This window comes from Spermophilus citellus (genome assembly GCF_964194105.1).
Source record: "Spermophilus citellus genome assembly, chromosome: 5".
Lineage (NCBI taxonomy): Eukaryota > Metazoa > Chordata > Mammalia > Rodentia > Sciuridae > Spermophilus > Spermophilus citellus.
The window spans coordinates 19,399,051-19,422,033 of NC_138186.1; the positions used below are offsets into that span (position 1 = coordinate 19,399,051).

Consider the following 22,983-nt stretch of genomic DNA (forward strand, 5'->3'; position numbering starts at 1 on the left):
GAAGGAGGTAGGGGAAATAAATGAGCAAAGATTAGAAAACTCATGCCAACTGATCCAAGAACCCCTTGAAGTTTTCCCCAGGGAGCAGTGTCTTCATTTTCTGAGACTTCAAAATGACCAGATGCCCCTGCCTGTTATCTAAGCAATCTGTTTCTCTCATTCAACAGTGCCCCCTACCCAACCCCCCACCAGCACACACACCTGTCACCTCGGTAATTAACTAAGAGAAGAAATCTGCACAAGGGTAAGAGGAGAGTTATCTTCCCAGTGCCCACAACTGTTAGAAATCATCTAAATGGGAATGTCATGCCCAAGCCAGTGTGCTTCTCTTTGAAAAGAGTAATAAGGAGGATCAGCAGCAAACGCCCCTTCTAAGACTTCCTTATAAATCAGAGAGAGAATTTCCATCATGTCACTCTGAATCAGCAGCCAAATGTGCCTAAAAATAGATACAACATTTAGAGTTGCTTATAATATATGTACTTGTACATGCATACATAAGCACACACACATACAGTCCAGTCCCCCTCCATATCTGTGGGTGTTCCATCCATGGATTCAACAAACTATGAGTCAAAAGTACTTAGGGAAAAAAGTTACATCTGCACTAAACATGTAAAGGCTTATGTATCTTGTCATTATTCCCTAAACAATACAGTGTAACAGCTATTTACACAACATTTACATTGAGCTAATTATTATAAGTCACATAGAACTGATTTAAAGTATGCAACAGGATGTGTGCAGGTTATAAACAACTACTACATCACTTTACATAAGGAACTTGACCATCTGTGGATTTTGGTATTTGCAGTGGTCCTGGAATCAGCTTCCAAACACATGGTAAGGGATGACTATGACTCTCTCTCTCTCTCTCTCTCTCTCTCTCTCTGCCCTAGCTATATCAAAAATGATTTTAGAGTGGGCAGAGTCCTAGTCCTCAGATACTAAAGTAACCCAGTCATTTTCTACAACTCAGGGAGGTCTCTAACACATACAGAACATACACACAAACATCTTCCCTCCTCCAACTACTGACAGGGCTCTCATATACAAACTGAGAACAAAATAATGCCTTTTTTTTTAATTTCACAGCAAATCACTCATTATTAAAACAAAATCAAAGCGAGGAGGACAATTGTTTCTACCAAGCTCTAAATCTCATCTCCAAACTCTGATATACTATCAAGCAAATAACCTTAAAGTACAGTCCAACATACCAGGGACCTTAGGGAAAGCAGCATAATGCCAGATACATCACACTCCCAGGGCCCTAACAGTTTGTTTAGACAAAGCATTCCTCCACACTGAAGAACCCTCAGATTCAGGTAGGTAGAAGAAATGAGATATGTAGAAAGGACAAAAAAGACAAGGAAACTAACTTTTACCTAAAAGCCTTATGATGAAATGCCTTCACCCCAAAAGCCAATATTCCTCCCAAGTCTGTCACTCCCAAATTCCTGGGAAATCTGTAAATCTTAGACTTATTATCCATTTACTCACTTATAAAAAATACCTTTGCACTGTTAATTAGCCTATGTAACAAAGTAAAGAGGGACATGATATTTTAAGAAACATATGACCTAGGGTACGATCCAACATTATCTACTGATCAGATAATGGGAACTATACCATTCTTTAAAGATTCTAACACTGACCAGACAAGCATAAATGGCCTTCAGATAACCAGACTGATATCATCCTCACATACCTTCTCATGCCCACCCCTCATCAAGTTTCCTTTAAAACAAAGAGTCTGAGAACTCCAAAAGCATCTCATTGTCAAATGGCCCACATTCTCCCCTGAATGTGTCTCTGTTGTCATAAATACATCTTTGGGCCTCTAAAATGATGTATCTTTTAGTTCAGTTCTGCAACATATGTCAAGCACTCCACTCAATCTGAGTTGAGGCCTCTCTTTCTAGGAATATCTTGACTTTCTCCTGTGATACGACTGACTATGTGGTTCACTCAAACATGCACCAAGATTTTCTAAATTATGATACGGCCAATTGTTCACATTACAGGAAAGTAGAAAGCACTATACCTATTTTCACCAGAGGAGGTAAGGTTTATGTGAGCAGCCTTCAGGAACTATCAGAACTATCACCACAAATGTCATCAAAGTCTACAGATTACAAAATGAAACTATTGTCAAAATCCAGAAAATGATCTAGAGCTTCCATGGAAATCTAGGAGAACGAATTATTGTCCTTCTTCTATATACCTGAATGAAAGTAAATAGGTCTATCTTCCACAGTAGCAAGCACTAAAGTGTTTAAATACAAAGACACACTCCAGGAAGACAGGAAAATAACTTTCCACTACAAATAAAAAAAGAGGAGAAGGAGGAAAAAGAGGTGGAGAAGAAGTTCCCTTCTAATGGGAGGAACTCATTCTAACAATATCAACTACCAAGGCTACTCTGAGAACACAACATTTTCGCATGTTTGTCACAGTAAAACTCTTACAACCTAAAACAAGGTATTAAAGCAAAATGGTCCTACATCAAGCCATATACCAGAATCATCTCAGAATCTTCAAAAATTTCAGCAGTGGCACATACATCAGATCAATCATACCTGAGATGGAACTCTGGCATTTTTTTTTCTTCCACCCTCCAGGGCTGGGGATTGAACCCAGGGCCTTATGCATGCTGGACAAGTGTTCTACCAATGAGCAACATCCTAAGTCAGTTGGCATTATCATTTTTAAAAGTCCCTTCCCAGATAGACTGTAATGTGTCATCATAGCTGGGAACCACAGAATTAAAGATTATTTTGAAGGTATCTTCCAGATCAGAGAATTTGTCTTAGCATAACTATAGGCCCTTGACATGCTAGGACAAGAGGACTTTGTCTTCCCTCAACCCTGGGAGAGATGTTGAGAACCAAGCACACCCAGGATCCCCAGCTCAATGATGAGGCAGGGTCCAGGAGGCCTTCCATCTCTATTTTCAGGAGGCACCTCCTTGACAGCAATGTGAAAGGCATTAGAGATAGGCTGTGACATGAACTGGCACTGGCCTAGCTGAGCCAACATACCCTAGGGATGGCGCTCCTTTCAGAATAGCCCTCTATGCTGCTTTGAGGGAGAACAAACAATCTATTAAAACATTAAGTAGAGCAATGTGTAAGTTTCAGAGTGTTGCTCCTTTATTAATAAAAGCTGGAAAATTCACTTTATCTACATAAAAACAAGTCCTCAATGTTTACCACTGCTACCACCAGACTTCCCCAACTTAAATCCAGTTTTAGATACCTTCCCCTTGGTTTTATTGAAAAGCAAACTTCTGACAGGGATGGATAGAGCAGAGCTGTATTTTAAAACTCCACTAGAATCAATACTTATTCTAATATTTTAAGCCAAGAAAACATCACCCAAGAAAGATAAAAAGAAAATCAAACATGTTGCAGACATTTTTTTAAGATGATATTATATATAATAAGATTTTAAAGCATGAATTTGGAAAAGCAAAGAAAGGCTATATAGAGACATTTAAAGATTAATACTTTTTAAAGGGATTTTCATTAAAAAAAAATGACTTTTTGGTTAATTTTAAAAATGCTTCCCAACATGAACTCTGAAAGCAGGCTTTGAATCCAGGCTTGGACACTATCAGACAGGAGGCCCTTAACCAAGTCCCTTACCCTCTTTGGGCTTCATCTTACCTGTATGTCATAGGAATTAAGTTTCAGGAGTTGAGCTGATGAGTTCAAATTCCAAACTGGACATGTGACCTCTGTTAACCTCTGTGAAGCTCACTCCCTTCCCTCTGTGCCTCCCTTCTGCCTCTGTAACATTAAAAGGTGAATACTACCCACCTTCTGCGTAGAGAAACTAGAACTCTGTGCACTGCTAGTGAGAAAGCAAAATGATGAAGCAGCTGTAGAGAACAGTACCCAGGTCCCTAAAAAATAAAATTAAAAAAATTAAATATAAAATTACCATATGATCCAGCAGTTCCACATCTGGCTATATAAAGACTGTATAAAGACTGAAAGCAAGGACTAGAATAGGTAATGGCACACACTTGTTCACTGAAGCATTATCCACAATAGCCAAAAGGTGGAAGCAACCCAAGAGTCCACAGAGACACGAATACACAAAATGTAGTCTCTACATGCAGTGGAATATTTTTCAGTTGAAGAAAACTTCAACACAGGCTACAACAATGGATGAACTTAGAGCACACTATGTCAAGTGAAATAAACCAGTCACAGAAAGACAAATACTGTATGATTCCACTCACAAAAGCACTTGAGAGTTGTTAAATTCATAAAGATAGAAAGCAGAATGGTGGTTGCCAGGGTTTGAAGGTAGGGAGAAACAAACAAGAGTTAGGGTGTAATGGGTACAGAGTTTTGGTTTGAAAAAACCCATTCTAGGGGCTGGGGTGGTGGCTCAGTGGTAGAGTGCTCGCCTAGCATGCATGAGGTACTGGGTTCAATCCTCAGCACCACATAAAAACAAACTAATGTATCCACCTAAAACTAAAGATACATAAATAAATAAATATTTTTTAAAAAAGAAAAAAACCCATTCTGGTGGTGACAGTTGCACCACAATGGGATACATTTACTATATACTTACAAGTGGTAAGAATTTTTATGTCATGTATATTTTACCAAAATAAAAACACAAAAATGCATTATTTATTTATTTATTCAGATAATGGAGATTGAACCCAGAGGCACTTAACCACTGAATACATCTCCAGTCCTTTTATTTTGAGACAGCATCTAAGTTACTAAGGGTTTTGCTAAATTGCTAAGGCTGACCACAAATTTGCAATCCTCTTGCCTCAGCCTTCCAGAGTTGCTGGGATTACAGGTACATACTACTACCATACCTGGCCAAAACACTAAAATTTACATTCATGAAAAAATAAGAAAGAATAGTACCTAACTCCACATCTGGAGATATATATATATATATTTTAAAACTCCACTGGAATCAACACTTTTTATATACATATATATAAAAAACCTTAGAGCCATAAGTATTAGATATATATAATCCTTAGAGTCATAAGGATTAACCACCCATAAACTGTGCAGTACATAGCACATGCCTAGCACATGAAAGTCTTTCATAAATATCAGCTCGTGTCTTGCTTTCCTGCCTCTGTGGTTCACTACATTCCACACTGCAGTGTCTTCACCTCTTCGAGGGAGCTCTATGCCTTCTACAAAGAGATTCTCCACACCTGGGCTTCCTTATAGCAGAAATTCTCCTTCATTGCAACAAAACATCCACTCACATCAGATGAAGAAGACATTTACTTTCTCAGCTGAATCTTCACACATTACATAAAGCTGAGATGACCACATGAAAACCAACTGGGTTCACTGTATTTCCTAAATGTTTGCTATTAGTCAAAAAACAAAAAATTCATAGGTTAAAGCTATCATATAGATGTGAGAGGAGAAAACAAAGTCTTGCTATTCATTAATCCTGTTTCACTTTTTATCACAAGCAAGACCATTTTACCACTCTTGACCTTTCTCAACATTTTTTTTGTCCCTTCCTCCCCTTCTACACACTTGTCCTGGCTTCTTCCTTGCCCTTTCTACCTCCTCCTAAGTCAGAGATCCCAAATTCAAATGCCTAATCACAAATTTAATCACCCAGCCACATAGAAGAACTAAATATAAATGTAAAAATAAGACATGGCTAAACTGAACTACTTAGGGTCTTACAGTATCTAATTAAAAATTTTAAAAAAAACATACCTCATCTAGGGCCTGTGCATTATATTTATAAATGTACAAAAAAAAATTACTCTAGACACTAGGTGATAAAATACACAAGTCATTCCTTTGCACACACACGTGTGTCATTTAAACTTTTTTTAATGATACAAGAAGTTTCATACACTAATGAGATTCATTTCCTTGTAGTACTTCTCACCTGTGGCAATCCTGCCACCTCTAATTTGTTTTAAAAGGAATTTTAATCACCTAATCAATCAAACTCCTGACCTTCAGCCTTCCTAGACACCTCACTGTGGTCAAAATTGGCACTAAAAATTCATGTTGTAGCTGCTCTGTTGTTCGCAAGCTCCAAAATGCCAATGATGTGGATATAATTTGAACAAACCCTCTAAGAGACTGAAAAACTGGTAAATGAAGTCTCTAATTTTTCTTCTACCAAGATTGTTTAAATAAATGTGAATATTATTAAGTAATAATTTTTTTATCCATTGGGGTTTAAAGACATAAATAATCTAAGTTTTTACATTGTCCATGCAGTCTTTTTATCACAAAAATCACATGGCCTAGTAAACTGGGCTTCAGTAGTTATCATTCTCTATGCACATACACAGAATGGCTGAGTGACGTTCCTTTCAACCCCACCTCCTCCCTTCTAGCACACACAGTCCTAGCTACATAGGCTTCCCTTTCTCCAGCTTCATCCTTCACCCAGGGAAGAGGAAGTATTCTTCTTGCTGAGTCCAAAGCCTCAAGACTCAGTCACTAGGGCACATAAACATGCCCAAATTTCTCCCACTAAAGTAAAAAGCACTCCCTCTCTTGCCAGCCCCACCCAGTCACAGCTCCCTTTCCTGGCCTCAGGTCTCTTTCCCAGGAACACTGAGACTTAAACATTGCACAGCTCGTCTTCACTTTCTCATCCATCTATGGCTTAACCCAGTGAATGCTAGGGCCTACTCCACTCCCCACGGGAGCCATTTCCAAGACTTGCCAATGACCTATTAGGACAATCAACAGCCTCTTTTCAGAGTTTATGTTATTTGAACTCTCTGCAGCATTTGATGCTATTGGTTACGCCCTCTTCAAAACTGCCTTCCCTCAGTTTTTAAGGCCTCTCTTCCTGCCGTCCTTGCACCTCTCTGAACATTCTCAATTTCCATCAAGAATCCATGTCTTCCCAACATCACCACCAGTCAGTGAGCTCACAGTTCCATCCCTGGGTCTGTTACTACATACCCTGTTCTGGTTCCATCTACCTTTAAATATAATCAGCATTAACTACCAATCGTATACAAAGTTCCCTCAATTCCAGTCTCTCTCAGGCAATCCCACCCATACATGCCCCTGACTGGGCAGGACTTCACAACTTGGGTATCCTTGGGCATCTTACACCCAATGGATCCAAAATCTGCTACCATCTCATGCATTTACATAGATGAAGGCTCCGAACCACCACCTGATTACCCACCCTCCCAAAAAGTGGGAGGCATCTTCTATTCTTCCTTCTCCTTTATTCCTCAGATCCAGACAGTTCCCAGGACTTATTGCTTATAATTCCACATCTCTCTGGAATTTGTCCATCTTTCTGTCTCCTCCAATGCCACTAGCTCAGATCTTCACCGTAAATCACACATACAGTTCTCCACTGAAAATCAATATGTGTGCCTCTGGTCAGCAATCCAGGTTGCTGGTAAAATGATCAAGCCTTAGGTGGGCATGGTTGTTAGAACAAAAAGACAAGGCTGGATGCAAACTTCACAGATCATTTCAGCCTTTATTCAGGAACAGGACTATACCTACAGGAAAGTACCCACTTTCCTGGTGGAAAATGAGCCACTGAACAAAGGAAGGCACTGGGCTTATGTAGGTTATACTGACTTAATTAATGAGGATGTCAACTTGGGCACTCAGGAATTTGGGGTCTATTTTACTGGGCAAAATGGGAGGGAGTCTAGGGTCAGCAGTCAGTCACTGGGATTTATCTTACTAGACTTGATGGAAAGCCTGGGGTCAGTGGTTGGTATCTGGAAAGGACTTGTTTAGGGAAGGATTAATGCTTTGGCCTCTTCCTAGAGACTGTCTTTCTAGATTTGATGGAGACCCTCCTCCCCAGGGTTTGTTTTATCACCAGGAAAAAATGTATTGAAAAAGGATCAACGCTCTCAATATATGGCTTTCCTTCTCACTCCCCTTTTTCCAGGTCTCACTAATGGAGGGGTTTGTCATTTTCCATAACTAATAATGGTGGCAATCATATGGTGGTGTGGTAATGGCCTGTAATCCCAGTGGCCCAGTAGACTAAGTCCCTAGATTCAAACACTGGTGCAAAAAAAAAAAAAAAAATTATCTAAGTCTTATAAGGTCACTTTTCTGCTTAATACTCTCAGAAAAATCTAAATACTTTACCTTCATTCCTGAATATCTAAAAAAGCTCATGTCTTTTTAGTCACCTCTCACCAAATGTCAGCCATACAGACACACACGCAAATACAACTTCCTCAGCCAAGGAAAGCCCTCCCACCCTTTTTGCCCAGTTGCTCATCCTGACAACTACCATGACAAAACCTTTGATGTTCCCGAGTCAGGAAACTGCCTCACAGCACATACGTACCTGCCTATCTAGCAGTGATCCTCCACATAACAGATTTTGTTGTAGTTGTTGATATATTAATCTCTCCCATGAGATGATGAACTTGTTGAATGGAGGAAATATGTCATCAGACTTCATATATGAAAAAGTAGCACATATTTGTGAAATTAATAAATGAATATTCATAAGGAAACCTTATTATACAAACTTATTGAATACCTAGAATTCAAGGGGGGGAGTAGTTAAATCTCATTAGCAGAATTAGTAGGAATAATTGGTTATTTTTCAAAAGACAGGTCTTAAGCTTCTTTTTCCTAGAAATTATAATTCAATGGAGATTTTCTTTTACTCTCAAATTGAGTATTTTAGGGATTTGGGTCACCCAGCCTCTCAGGCCTCTTCATCTGCCTCCTGCCCAACCCTCTGGCACTCAACCTTCAGAGCGTGGCTTGAGCAGTACTGAATTTTGAAACAAAGATTAGAAAAACTCATTCAAAAGTAGTATTCTATTAAAATCTTATCAAATGAAAGAACTAAGAATGAGAGTGAAGATTCCTAGGCCGGATAAAACCAAGTTTCCTATATTAGACCATAATAGCAAGAATGAACTAATCAAAATAAATAGGCACAGGGGCAGGTGACGTCTAACAAAGCCTTCTCCTAAGGCTGAATACACATCACACCATATGAATCATGCCTATTTCTGATAGTGAAAAGAATATGAAATGGTTATTTATATATGGTACGTGGGTTTACTTGGGGTCTTTTTTTTGAGGTACTGAGGAAAAAACCTCAAACATGCTAGGTAATTACTCTGCATCTGAGCTACACCCCCCAGGCCTGGCACATGCTTCTAACAACATATCTGCAAAGAAATTTTCCACGCAAGAAGAGCACGGGGCTGGGGCTGGGGCTCAGCGATGGCGCCTTTCCTAGGATGTGTGAGGCACTGGGTTCAATTCTCAGCACCACATAAATATTAAAAAAAAAAAAAGGTCTATCAACAATTAAAAAATAAAAATAAATTAAAAAAAAAAAAAGCATAACAACACAGCTTCCATTCTGCAACTGTTTAAACCCACACCCAGAGAGATAAAAAGGGGGACTTGCTAAGGTTGATCTTGATTATCTTAACCAATCACAAGGCATCAAAACAGGCATGTCAACCTTGAGTTTCTGTAATTCAAATAGAAAAACTGAGCCACATTCACCATGAGCACATTCTACTTGAAACACTCTTATGTTACTTTTTTCCTTTTATTTATTTATTTTTATGTGGGGCTGAGGATCGAACCCAGTGCCTCGCATGTGCTAAGAGAGCACTCTACTACTGAGCCACACCCCAGACCTAAAACTCTTAAGTTATTTTGTCTAGGCTGTCTTAAACTTTAAAAATTTAAAAATATATTATGTATCTTAAATTGTCAAAAAATAGACACGTGAATTACTCTGATGATCTTTTGTCCCATTGAATTCGCAATTCCAGTGGTAAAAAGGCAATGAGTAAGGAATCATGAGTTAGGTGCACAGAACCTGTCAGTTTTGTGCAGAATGTAAGAGAAACCTTTGCATGAGAAAACATAAGCCTGTAAGTATTACTAATCCCTCCCCAACACATCCAGTCATCTGCCATGAGTCAGCAGAAAGCAGGTATGGAGGTTAAAAAATATCAGGTCCTAAGACTTCTTTTTTTTTCCATTTTTTTTATTCTTTTTTTATATATATTAGAATGTATTTTGACATCTCATACATGTAGTATAACTTATTCTAATTAACATCACATTCTTGTGGTTGTACATGATATAGGCCCTAAGACCTCTGTTGAAGGTTCCAGACTACTAAGTATAAAAAAAGATAAATTTTGGCTTAAATTTGGAAGTTGATTCATATTATACATTAAAAGTGCCATTAAGCTATTTGATCAACATTTCTTACATTTTTTAGGATGGTAGTTATTGCTGTTAAATTGAATCAACCATCATAATTCTTCCATTCCAAGGGAATATCAATTCCGAAGAAAATGTAGCACATGGGAGAAACATACTCTTTACAATATTAATGTCAAGAGTTAAACATCTTAAAAGTTCAACCTAGAATAAATGAGTTGATGCTTTTGCTTAATACATGGGATTTAAGAAAATAATTTTCATGCGTCAGGCATGTCTTTTCAGGCTATTATGGGGAAGCTGTCAAAATTTGTTCTTATAAATAAAATACCTATTGCCATTCACACCATTCATAAAAGCTACTTACTATAATGTAGGGGAAATACAAAATTATTATATAGGGGTAACACATAAATTAAAGTATACAACTTTAAATATGTCAAAATGAACCCCAAGATTATGTAAAATTATACTGAACTAAGTAAAACATTTTTAAAAGTATACAACTTTTAAAACATTAAATAGTTTGTTACTCTAGAAGAGAACAAATGCAAAGGCTCATTTAAATCTATAAAAGCAGTACCTTGAATTAATCTGGAACTCTTGTAATTAGCTTAAAGAAGTGTGTATGTGTGATGTATGTGTGTGTGTGTATGCATGCACATGCACACATCTCACAACTGCCCTAAAATTACCACCACTTTGTTTTGAGGTGCTGGAGATCAAACCAGTACATGCTAGGCAAGTACGCTACCATGGAGCCAAACACCTAAATCCCAACTTTTTTCCCAATGATGGAAATGGAACCCAGGGCCTTATGCATGGCACACAAGCACTGTACCACTGAGCTACATCCCCTGTCCTAGCATCATTTTGATGATGGAATTAAAAAAGACTCCATAACGATATTGCCTAAAATCAGAGTGTGAAATAATGACAGACTGACCAGTAATTGATTTCTCCCACCTATGTATTAAAAAGTCAATGGAGGGCAAGGGTTATAGCTCAGTGGCATAGCACTTGCCTACAATATGTGAGGCACTGGTTTAAAAATAAACTAATAAAATAAAGGCATATCGTCCATCTACAACTACATAAAAAAATTTTTAAGTCAATGGAGAAGGATTTTTTCTTTATCTTTTAAGAGTATGTTCTTTAGTAAGGTACAGTGGCACATACACTGTGATCCCAGAGAATCTAGAGGCTAAAGCAGGAGGATCCCAAGTTCAAAGCCAACCTCAGCAAAAGTGAGGCACTAAGCAATTCAGTGAGACCACATCTCTTAAAAAATGCAAAATAGGGCTGGGATGGGCCTGAATTTAATCCCCAATAGCCATTAAAAATGAAAAAGTCATTGGAGCAGGATATTTCCTTATCCCTAAAGAGTACATTCTTTAGTCAGGTGCAATGGCACACACACACTGTGGACCTAGAGAATCAGGAGGCCAAAGCAACAAGATGGCAAGTTTGAGGCCATGCTTGGTGACTTACAGACCCTGTCCAAAAATAAAATAAAAAAGGGATGAGAATGTGGCTCATGGGTTCAGAGTACTCCTGTGTTTAATCCCTAGTTCCAAAAAATAAAAATAAAAAGGTTTGTTTTTTAATTCTGTGAAAAAGACTGCAAGCTCCCTCAGAGGAGGGACTTGTGTCTGCACCAACCCTCACCTCCTACTGTCACCAGCACCTAGAACAGTGCCTGCCACAGCATTTTTTAAATATTTGTTTAGTTGTTAATACACCTTTATTTTATTATTGATATGTGGTGCTGAGATTCAAACCCAGTGCCTCACACAGGCTAGGCAAGCACTCTACCACTGAGCTAGAAACCCCATCTGATAGCACATGTTTTTGTTAAGAAAATTTGGGAGAATGCAGCCACATATATTCAAAACCACAGGTCATGGCTATGTCCTAGAACACTTGTTGTCAAATGCCACAGTATTAGGAAACATTTGGTGAGAAGATCAAGAGTATAAAAGGGGAAGATAACCCTGACCTCACAAAAAGACATCAAAAGCTGCTGCTCCAAACTACTAACTGGAAATATCAAAAACAACGACAGCAAAAACTCAGGACAGATGGTTGGACAAGATACAGCAGACAAGCACTTGGCTCAGCACAGATGGAAAACAAGACCTAGAGAAGAAAATCTTGTTACCCAGTCATAACTGTGACATCGCTAATGAGTGATGGGAAAGAACTTCTTGGAAGCAGTGATCTCCTGAGAGATAAAAGGAATGCTCTGAGACCAGGCAGGGTGGGAGTCAGAAAGAAGACAAAAACGAAAATGAGAGAAAGAAGATGTTATAGGAGAAGCTGTCAGACATCTACACTTGGTAAGCTGGAAATTCTAATGAGTAGAGGGCTCTGTGGTCTCTTGTCAGTCATCCCTATTCACTGACTTTTATAGGGTGAACACCTTTAAATTTTCCAAAGATGAGTTATCTCTTGGGAGAAAAAAGAAAAAGAAAAAAAAAAAAGCCTAGAGCTAACATGAACTGAAGTTAGCTTCAAGGGTCTTAAACATTTCTCCACTAATACTAATAATGTTCTTTTTTTTTTTTTTTATTAGTTGCTCAAGACAATACATGTTCTTTCTGGAAGAGATTTACATGATCGAACCATTCATATACACAGAGCTATAGCTCATTCACAATTTGTGGCATACTTCCAGGTCCTCCAAGTAACATCACAGCCTCAATGCAAGCCAAGTCCATTCTGGAAGACTCTTTGTCTAGGAGGGGAGGATGGATGAGATGTGGAAGGAAAGTATAGAAGAACTGAAAACTAAAAATTCTCTTTGGTGGGCTTCTACCAGGCCAGGAGGCAAGCTAATTGTAGATTCAGGAGTAAGAAGTAGCAGCCAAAGGAAAACTGGCCATTCTAGTGCCAAGAAGGGAATGAGGGAAAGAGAAGGAAATACTACAACTAGGAAGGAACCGTCTTGGGAGGACTTAGGACCCTTACACAAGCAGTTCTGAGGATCAGAGCAGTGCAATCATTAGTGCAACTCCACCATTTCTTTTCTTCTCTCTTCACTTACCGATATCATCACTACCTAACACAAGGTACACAGCAAATGACAATGACCCAGCCTGACAAACTGAGCTGTTGGAGAAGCCAAGTTTGGCAAAGGAATGTCATGAGCTCAATATACAAAATAAGCCACAACATACGCTAAAGGACTTTATCAAATGCAGGAAATGTTCTCCTTTCCTTTGGAAAAAATCTCAACAGAAAAAATAATCAATATTCCCAAGTAATAAAAGACACTGTCAGGCTCTTCACTTGTGGATACCTACTTGCTAGAGCTTAATGGAAGCCAACACAGGAACAGGTCATGGGTGACAACTGTGCTCCAGACAGGGTCAGATCCAGGACCACAACCTCAGCCTCGCTCTGAGTTAGGTTTCAACAGGCCAGGCTTTCTGTATCAGGATTCAGAGAGACATGTGCCTGGCACAGTGGCAAGAGGATCGCAAGTTCAAGGCCAGCTTGGGCAACTTAGTGAGACTCTGTCTCAAAATTTTAAGAATGGCTGGAGGTATAGCTCAAAGGTAAAACACTCCTGGATTCAATCCCTACCATCACCAAAACAAACAAACAAAAAAGCCAGAAAAGAAATGAGACCTAAAACTTTAAAAGATTGGGCCATTCTCTGAAAGATTCTGAAATTATACTAAAATTAGTTTGGAAAACGAGATGTGGAAAATATTCCTTCTCACACACACACACACACACACACACACATAATTACAAAAAACATATAAGTATATATAATTATGTAGGTTACATATTATTCATATAATTACATATGCTATCTTATGTGCTGTACATATACTTATGCATATATACATAATTATGTATATTATATATGCTACACATATGCATTTTTTATATGCAGAGTGACAAAGCAGGGGCACAGGGTTGGAAAAGCACATTACATTCTGAACAAAAGCATACAATTCTTAATGCCTTTATGATAAGCATTATGAATTACTGTAAATAAAGACAATTAATCAGATTATAGTTTTTTTCTTGGAGGGGCGGGTGGTTACTAGGAATTGAATCCAGAGGTATTCTACCACTGAGCTACATCCCAAGCCCTTTTTATTTATTTATTTATTTAATTAATTTTGAGGCAGGGGCTCATTAAATTGTGGAGGCCAGCATTGAACTTGGCGATCCTCCTGCCTCAGCCTCCCAAATAGCTGGAATTATGTGTGCTACTGTACCCACTAGTCAGATTATTACTCTATTTATGAACAATGGGAGAGGTAGTGATGTGATCTCCTGAGAGATAATCATTCCAATGTCCCCTATCAAATGTACTAAATGCAAGCCTACAGAAATTAAAGCATACCTAGAAAAGTGTACATGTCCAGAAATTAAGTATTTAGAAAAGGAAAAGCAAAAATCAGAAGGTTTAGGCCGGAGACAGAGAGACATCAAACGGGCAGAGCTTCCATGTTTGAAATGCTATCATGCAAGAGGAGGGATAAATGTGTTCTGGGTAGGCAGATGAAACCACAGGCAGGAAGGAGAGAGAAAAACAAACTACACTCCCCATATTTATGAACTTCTTAACAATCAGGGCCCAATTGGGGTGAAGGAGCCCCCTGAAAATGGGCAGCATCTGAATAGTATCAGGAACCCAAGGGAAGGAGGAAGAGCCAGCCTCTCTTAGAAGGAACTAGGGCACTGCTCACTGGGTGTGTGGCTTGCTGCTATCCAGTAGTCATCACTAAAGAAAGATACTCCAACGTGGCCTAAGTGGTCTGACCTGCATTCAGAGACATTAATTCCTTATCCACCTGGCTTCTAATATCAAACCCCTAAAGGAGATATCACTAAAAGCAGTATTCCCTGGAGAAAGAATGTACCTGTTGATGTGGCCTTGTGTTCAAGAAATAACTGTGGGCACCAACCACGTGCAGAGAGAGCCCTTGATGGCTCCAGGTCCTCCTGCAGACTTGAAAACTCTCTCGAAAGCAGTTCACCTAATACAGAGAGAACACTCATCAAAGACAGTGTTGATAGGACTTACAGCATCCACTCTCCTCAGGAATCAAGTCACACCCGTCCATTAGCACAAGCCTGACGTTCCTGCACTTGGATCTTGCCTTCCATCTTTGCTCCCTCTGAACATACCCATGTTAATCCAAGAGAGGGACTAAGCTAGCGCAACGAGAGAGAACACACACCACACTAGTGATAATGTAATCCTAGAAGCAGGGAGGCCAAAGAGGGAGGCTACCGGAAGACACTCAGAGGCAGAAGACAAAGAGTCCACCGAGAAGCTGGAAGCATGGCTCCTAGCCTCATAGGCGTTGAGGAAGGAGAACACACTGGGAAAATGGAGTAACAACACTGGTCAGGGGGTGAAATACCACAGATAAGATGAATAGAATGAAACACTATAAATTGTGTATGGGGGGTGTTAATCACTAGGAGGTTATCAATGATCTCTGAAAAGTTGTTTTCAGTTAAGTGTAGGATATAAACCACAAATTCACGCTTATTCACTATGCATTCTTACTCTATACAAAATCTCATGTAAAATATTCACAGACAAACTCAGAAACCACTAGGAGAATACTACTCCTGGGCCAGAGCAGGCAGTGGGTGGCAGTCACACAAGTATACAGGGAAAATTAAAGACAAGAAATCTGTTCCTCTAATTATCCTATGAGCAAAACAGAAAAATCATATAATCAGCTCCCCAAACACTCTAACGGCATCTGAAAAAGCTGACATTCACTTTTATATTCTTCTATACTGGGGACTAAACCACAGAGCCACATCCCAGCTCATTTCAGTATTTGAAACTGGGTCTTGCTAAATTGCTAAGGCTTGCAATCCATCAGCTGGTCTTGCTAAATTTCAACTTGCAATCCTCCTGCCTCAATCACTTGAGTAGCTGGGGTTGCAGGTATACATCACTACACCCAGAGGCATTCACCCTTGATTAAAACAAACTTTAAATAAAACAGGAATAGTTGACTGTTGTCTTAATATTATTCCAATATTAATTATACCAACATTACAGAATCATGATTTAGGAGAAAGCACTAGAAGTATTCCATATAAGTCCAAAATCTAAATTCAGCAATGGAAATCAGCAGGGCTGAGGAAATAACTTAGTTGGTAGAGTGCTTGCCTCGCAAGCCATGGCTCCATCCCCCAGCACAAAAAAAAAAAAAGGAAACCATCTAGTATCAGGAAATTTCCCCCCCCCAAAAAAATTACAAAGTCCTCTAAAAGTTATGAAAAGATACTCAATCTCACTCATCAGAAAAATGCTAATTAAAAATGACAATGAGGGACTGGGTTGTGGCTTAGCTGTAGAGCACTCACCTAGCATGGGCAAGGCACTGGGTTCGATCCTCAGCCCACATAGATAGATAGATAGATAGATAGATAGATAGATAGATAGATAATAAGTGTTGTGTCCAACTACTATATATATATATATATATATATATATATATATATATATATGTATATTACATATAAAAACACACACACATATATATATGACAATGAGATTTTTTTTTAACTATAGACCGGCAAAGTTCAAATCAGTAATAGGCTGTTGATGAGGGTCTAAGAAATAGGCAATTCTGGCAAAATCTTATGGGAAGACAATCGGGCAACATTTTAAATGCATGTATCTTTAATTCAGCACTACCATTTGCAGTAATGTGAACCTACATATATAAACACCTCTCAGTATGTGAGCAAAAGAATATATGAACAAGGATATTCACTATATGACTTGTAACAACCAAAGAATTACATTTTTATTAACTGGGGACTGGCTAAGTAAACTAATAGGAGTGCTTCATGTATTAATACAGGCTATCTCCAAAATACATTGCTAGATGATTAAAATAAACAAGGTATTGATCAGTGAACAAAAAGGATGGATGACCTTTTTGAATAAAAATGTAGTTTATGCATAAACATAAGAGAATGTGTAAATATTGATAGGGTGAAACTAAAGGGCAAAGACAGAAGAGAGGCTGTTAGTCAGCTTTGTGTTACTGTAACTAATACCTGAGATAATCAACTTATCAAGAGAAAAGGTTTATTTTTAGCTCAAAATTTGAGAAGTTTCAATCCAGTTGGGCCCACTGCTTTTATACTTCTGGAAGGGAGGCTAAGCACACCTTGTCAGAAGCATGTGCTAGAGCAAAGCCATTTACCTCACCAAAGGCTGAGCCCCATAATCCCCTGAGGGTGAGCTCCCAATGACCTAAAGATCTCCAACTAGGCCCAACCTCCTAAAGTTTCCACCTCCTCCTCGTTCTGGGGACTAGGCCCTTTACATACAGGTCTCCTGGGGACATCCTAGATCCTAACTACAGCACTCACTTTTCATCATCTATACATTTGTACATATTAGAATTTATGCTATATAAATCATGACCTAATCACTATAGTCACTACTGACGTCTTTCTCATCCCATTTGGGTCAGCCTCTGTATTTACAACTTCTTTGTCACTTTGGCCACTCAAACTGTAACTGAGTAAATGTGGACACCCTCGGCATCTCAACATTAAATAATTAAATTATTTTAACCACTCTTAAATAATTTACCTTCTCTGATTCACCTATGCACCATTCCCAGACAAGTTTTAAAAGTACAAGTTCATCAAGCTTCCAAAACGCCAGGGTTCCACTAGGTTGATCCAAGTGCTGCACAAGGGCCCAAGCCCTCTTCTCCTCCACAGACTATACCACATTCTGCAGCTGAATGGAAAAGCCCTAAGCTCTTCCCCAGATCTAAGCCCAACTCTAGTGGCCTCCTCCACCAAGGCAACTCCATTTCACAGCAACTTCCTTCTCCATGTGCACTATCTAAATGGCTTGTGGCCTTCAGCAACCACTGCAGCCACCACGGATCTCAAGAAGCTTTCTCCACTTAGTGTCCATTGAGGATTCACGGATTCCTCCTCTACATGCCATGGACTGTACTCGTCTCGGGCCCTTAGAACAGGCTGCCCTATGTGCCACTCACTGCTGCTTTCTTCCAGACAGGTCATGGGCTGTGTCTCCTGCTGCTGCTTAGTTTCCTAAACAAAGTTTACAATCCAGACAAGCCACCTGGTAAAGGTAACATTTTCTTTCAAATTTCCAAAACTCCTATTGCTCTTTAAATGACCAAAAGCCATCTTCAATTTATCAGTTTGAATGGTCTTGTTCTTCATTGTTGCCCAGTGTCCACAATGACATTACATTAATAAGCTAAGACATAAAAAATATTAAAAAACTAAGCCTTTTTATCTTTCTCCGGGGAGGCTGGTAAAAAGTCTGGAATACCAAGAACATATGCAAAAAAGTCCATCTGACCTGTCACTTAAAAGTAATTTTCTAGAATTATTGTTTTCTTAAATGAGAGAAATGATCAGACTCCGGTGAGCATGTAAGGTTAGTGATGGCTAGGAGCAGTGACTAAATTTTATTAGTTTCAGGTCCTTAACAAGAAGCACCCACCATTTCCCAATATAAGGCAATTATGCATTTAGTTATGTTACAGTCATTTTAAAAGAGATAACACATCCATAACAGCACTATTTATTGGTTTGGACAATGATTAAGGACAGGAATCTTTAAATCCATAATCAAATCCACAAAAAGTAGAATAGTGGTTCCAAGGCTGGGGATGGGGAAATGAAGAGTCATTTAACATGGGTTCAGGGCTTCAGTTTGAGATAATGAAAATGTTCTGGAGACAGATGGGGTGATGGTAACAAAACAGCATAAATGTACTTAATGTCACTGAACTGTACACATTAAGAAGCTAAAATGTAAATTTCATGTTATATTTCACAAAAAATCATACAACAGGTCTTTTAAACATTTTATTTTTAATAAAAAATATAACTATATTCCCAATTTCAATCCCAATTTTGAGTAGAATACTACAAACAAAATAGCAGTTTAAGTCTGATAGCTCTCATATATTAAAGTTTATTTTGTTAAAGGTAAATAAATTTACCTTTAATTGGAAAGTGCTAATAAATTATTCAAGTTTAATACGACAATTTTTTTTTTAAAATTCCAGTCTTCATTTGAAAAGCTTTTATCTTCTAGGACCAATCTGTGCTAAGTAGTCATAAGATAAACATTGTGTAAATACCTACTGATGATGATCAGTCATGCAAAAACAAAAAAAAACCTGCAGAAGACCTGAATACAAAGTAAACCTAACCCTTATTTCCTAATGAACTGTCCCTCAAACTTAAGTCCAGGATGTCTACACCCAATCTGATATATTAAATAATAAAAATTTAGAGCTGGGCATGGTGGTACACACCTGTAATCCCAGCTATTCAGGAGGCTGAGACAGAAGAATCATAAGTTCAAAGCAAGTCTCAACAACTTAGCAAGATCCTGCCTCAAAAAAAAAAAAAAAATTTAGGGCTGGGGTTGTGGCCCAGTGGCAGAGTACTTGCCTTGCATGTGTGAGGCACTGGGTTCAATCCTCAGCACCACATAAAAATAAACAAACAAAATAAAGATTTTGTTGTCCATGTATAACTAAAAAAATATGTAAAAAAAAATTTTTTTAAATGGACTGGTATGTATGTAACAGTGGTAGGGCATTTGCCGACCATGTGAGAAGTCCTGAGTTCAATCTCTAATACTGCCGAAAACAAATAAAATTTTAAAACAACAGGAAGAAAAAGGACCTAAGACCTTCTCACCCCTACATATTTCTCAACTAAACAAGAGAACATACCTACTATGTATTGTAGACTGCATTATACACATACTACTACTTTTAGACAATATTTTCAGCTTCAGAAATTGCCTATATAATGGCATAGTAGTCCAATATTTTTAATTGTCAAAAATTAATAAAGTCCCATACTCAAAATCCATTCAATCCAGTAGGGTAGCCACTAGCCACATGTAAGTTAAATTTAATTAAAATTTTTAAAACTGGGGCTGGGGTTGTAGCTCAATGATAGAGCACTTGCTTAGCACATGTGAGGCACTGGGTTTGATGCCCAGCACCACATACAACCAAATAAACAAAATAAAGGTATTGTGTCCATCTACAACTAAAAATATTTTTTAAACCTTTAAATATAATTAAGAATTCTGGGCTGGGGTTGTAGCTCAGTAGCTGAGCGCTTACCTCAAATGTGTGAGGCACTGGGTTCCATCCTACACCACATAAAAAATAAATGAATAAACAAAATGAAGATATTGTGTCCATCTACAACTAAAAAAAATTAAAAAAAAAAAAAAAGAATTCTATTCCTCAATTACACTAGCCACATTTTAAGTATCCAAGAAGGACACACACATAGTGGCTGCCATATTGGATAGTGTGGATCTGAAATACTTCCAACGCCACAGATGGTCTACAGAGCTACTCAAGATATTATCTTTTTCTGAAGCAACCATAGCACTTAATGTTCATTCAAAAAATATTTGCCAATCTCCTAACCTGTGACTGGCACTAAACTATTTGCAGGTCACAGGCCAGCAAATGAAACTAGTAATACAAGTAAGAGATAATCAGAAAACTAAAAAATACAAACAGGGGTCTTATTTCTAGATTTAAAAAAAAAAAAAAAAAAGAATAGCCAGAGGCGGCTTGTCTGAGGAACTAAGGTTTAAGCCAAGATTAGAAAGATAAGGTAGTCATTCAAAAGCAGAGTTTTGAGATGAAGGGAACTGAAGTCATTCAGATGGAAAGGCTGAGGCATGTTCTAAAACTGATTTTAGTGCATTCTGCAGCTGTCTCATTAAACTTGAAACACCAGGCAGAGCACTGAGCTGACATCCAAATCTATTCCAATGGGAAACTTAGACAACACTCCATATATTACCCAAGGCAGTTCTCCTTCTGCCTCTAAATCACCTGCCTTTTTTGTCATTTCATTTCTTGAAGCACCAACTTCTGAGTGGGCAGGTACAAAAAGAGCTATTAATTTTGTTACTTCTTAGCAGAGGAAAGATAGGCTTAAATGAGTTTCTGAATTACTGTGAATTTTAACTCGATGTTGTTCTATGCCACTATTAACGTGGATAATCGAGATATTTTCATCACAGGTTGAGCAGTTTTCGTTTACAGAAATTATCATTATTCACCTCATAGGCAAGCAACCCACAGGAAGTCGAGCAGCAACATCCCAGCTGTTAGAACTGATGACGAACTGGGTGAGTGATCCTTTCCCTAAAAAGGTTGTTGGTTACCATGGACAGACTCCAGAGTGTGGTCACTGCCCCACAGCCAACTCAGGTGAAGGACTGAAAATAGCCCCATCCTTCAAAAGATAGGACTGAGGGGAAACTCAAAACAGCATGAACTTGCTCCATGCCTCTGTGTAAACTCAAGCACCTGAATACCTTTGCCCAGTGTTCTGGTTAATTTTACATAACAACTTGACTAGGCCTTTGGGTGGCCAGATATGTGATAAAACATTATTCTGGGGGTAACTGTGAAGGTGTTCCTGGATGAGACTAGCATTTGAATCAGTAGACTGAGTAAAGCAGAATGCCCTTCCCAATAATGTGTTGTTCATCCAAGGCATTAAGGCCTGAAAAGAATAAACAATTCCATCTCTGCTTGACAATCTTCCCCTGCCTTTGGACTTGAACTAGAACTTACACCACCAACTCTCCTGGTTCTCAGGTCTTCAGACTTTGACTAAAATCTACATCACTGCTGGCTCTGCTGGTTCTCAGGCCTCTGGACTTAACCCAGAACCTAGACTATCAGCTCTCCCAGATCTCCAGTTTGCCAAATGCAGACCTTGGGAGTTTTCCATAATGTGTGGGTTAAGAATAGAATCAGGTAACATATCCAGCAACTCACCTGACTGTGTTTACATATACCTTGTCTTTTAATCTTGTTTCTTTTTCAATACAAATTGTTTTCTAATACCAGATCTCTGGCTTTGTTCATTATAGCACAACACCTTCAGCCCAAGTTTCCATTCAAAGGCATCTGTAGCACACATCCCAAAGCCTCTGAACACACAGAGGCAGGAGGGTCAGGAAGGAAAGTGGAAGCCATTTGTCCTCTTGTGCATGCAAGTACTCTTAAGGATGAACAGAAGACATCATCTATCTTCCTCTCTCCTCTGAGGGAAGCAAACCATCTTGGCATTTCCCTTCCAGCTGCAGTTTTTTCAGAGAGAAAAATGGAACCTCTTTTGCTAGAAAGAGCTGAAGTGTTTAGTACTTATTAAAAAATGCTACATCTCTTGCAAATTAATTGTCAAATGTGAAAATTATGCTACTCATGCCAGGTTCTGAATTTTTTTTTTTTTTTTTTTTTTTTTAGCCTTGATGAAGAAAAAACAACCAATGCCAACTAAACAAAAAAAAAAAACAAAGATTAAACAGCTTTGGAAGATAATGTTAAGGCATGTATTTTATATCTACACATCAGAATATCCATTGGGTAGAGACATTTCTGCACAAATTTCTGTTTTTAATCTTTACAGTGTCCCTAGAGATAAGGAAAGAAAAGATTATTTCAGTTCCATTTCAGACTGATGAAAGTAGGAGTACATAATTTAGTCAGAGATTAGAAAAGCTCTGAATTCTTACCTTTCAGGGCTACATTCATGACCCCCGCACTTCAGGCCCATATGGTAATAAGTGAAAATACCAAGAGTCTACTGCTTTCAGGTTATAACATAATACAGATGAAGCAATATTTGGAGAAAACATTTTCTATTGATATTATAGTCCAAACAGAGTAGGAAAGGTGTCAGATACCAGCTAAAAAGTACTCATTCTGATCAACACATCCTG

The 22,983-nt window shown here is 38.5% G+C and overlaps 1 protein-coding gene across 14 annotated transcripts in view; it reads right to left on the reverse strand.

Annotated features, from left to right (window-relative positions):
* Window positions 1-22,983, reverse strand: part of FARS2 (phenylalanyl-tRNA synthetase 2, mitochondrial) — a 531,440-nt gene that overhangs the window by 485,043 nt on the left and 23,414 nt on the right. For 6 of the 14 annotated variants that reach the window (XM_081295205.1, XM_081295215.1, XM_081295207.1 and 3 more), the window contains one exon: window positions 15,080-15,196. The exons of 5 other annotated variants lie outside the window; for them this stretch is intronic. Coding sequence is in view for 1 of the 9 variants with exons in the window: in XM_081295209.1 (XP_081151335.1) it covers window positions 3,825-3,910; window positions 15,080-15,196 (203 nt within the window). In the remaining 8 variants the exon portion in view is untranslated. Of the gene's footprint in view, window positions 1-3,824; window positions 3,911-15,079; window positions 15,197-22,983 lie in introns of those variants that run through there. 3 more of the 14 variants (XM_081295209.1, XM_081295214.1, XM_081295216.1) reach the window with 2 other exon arrangements.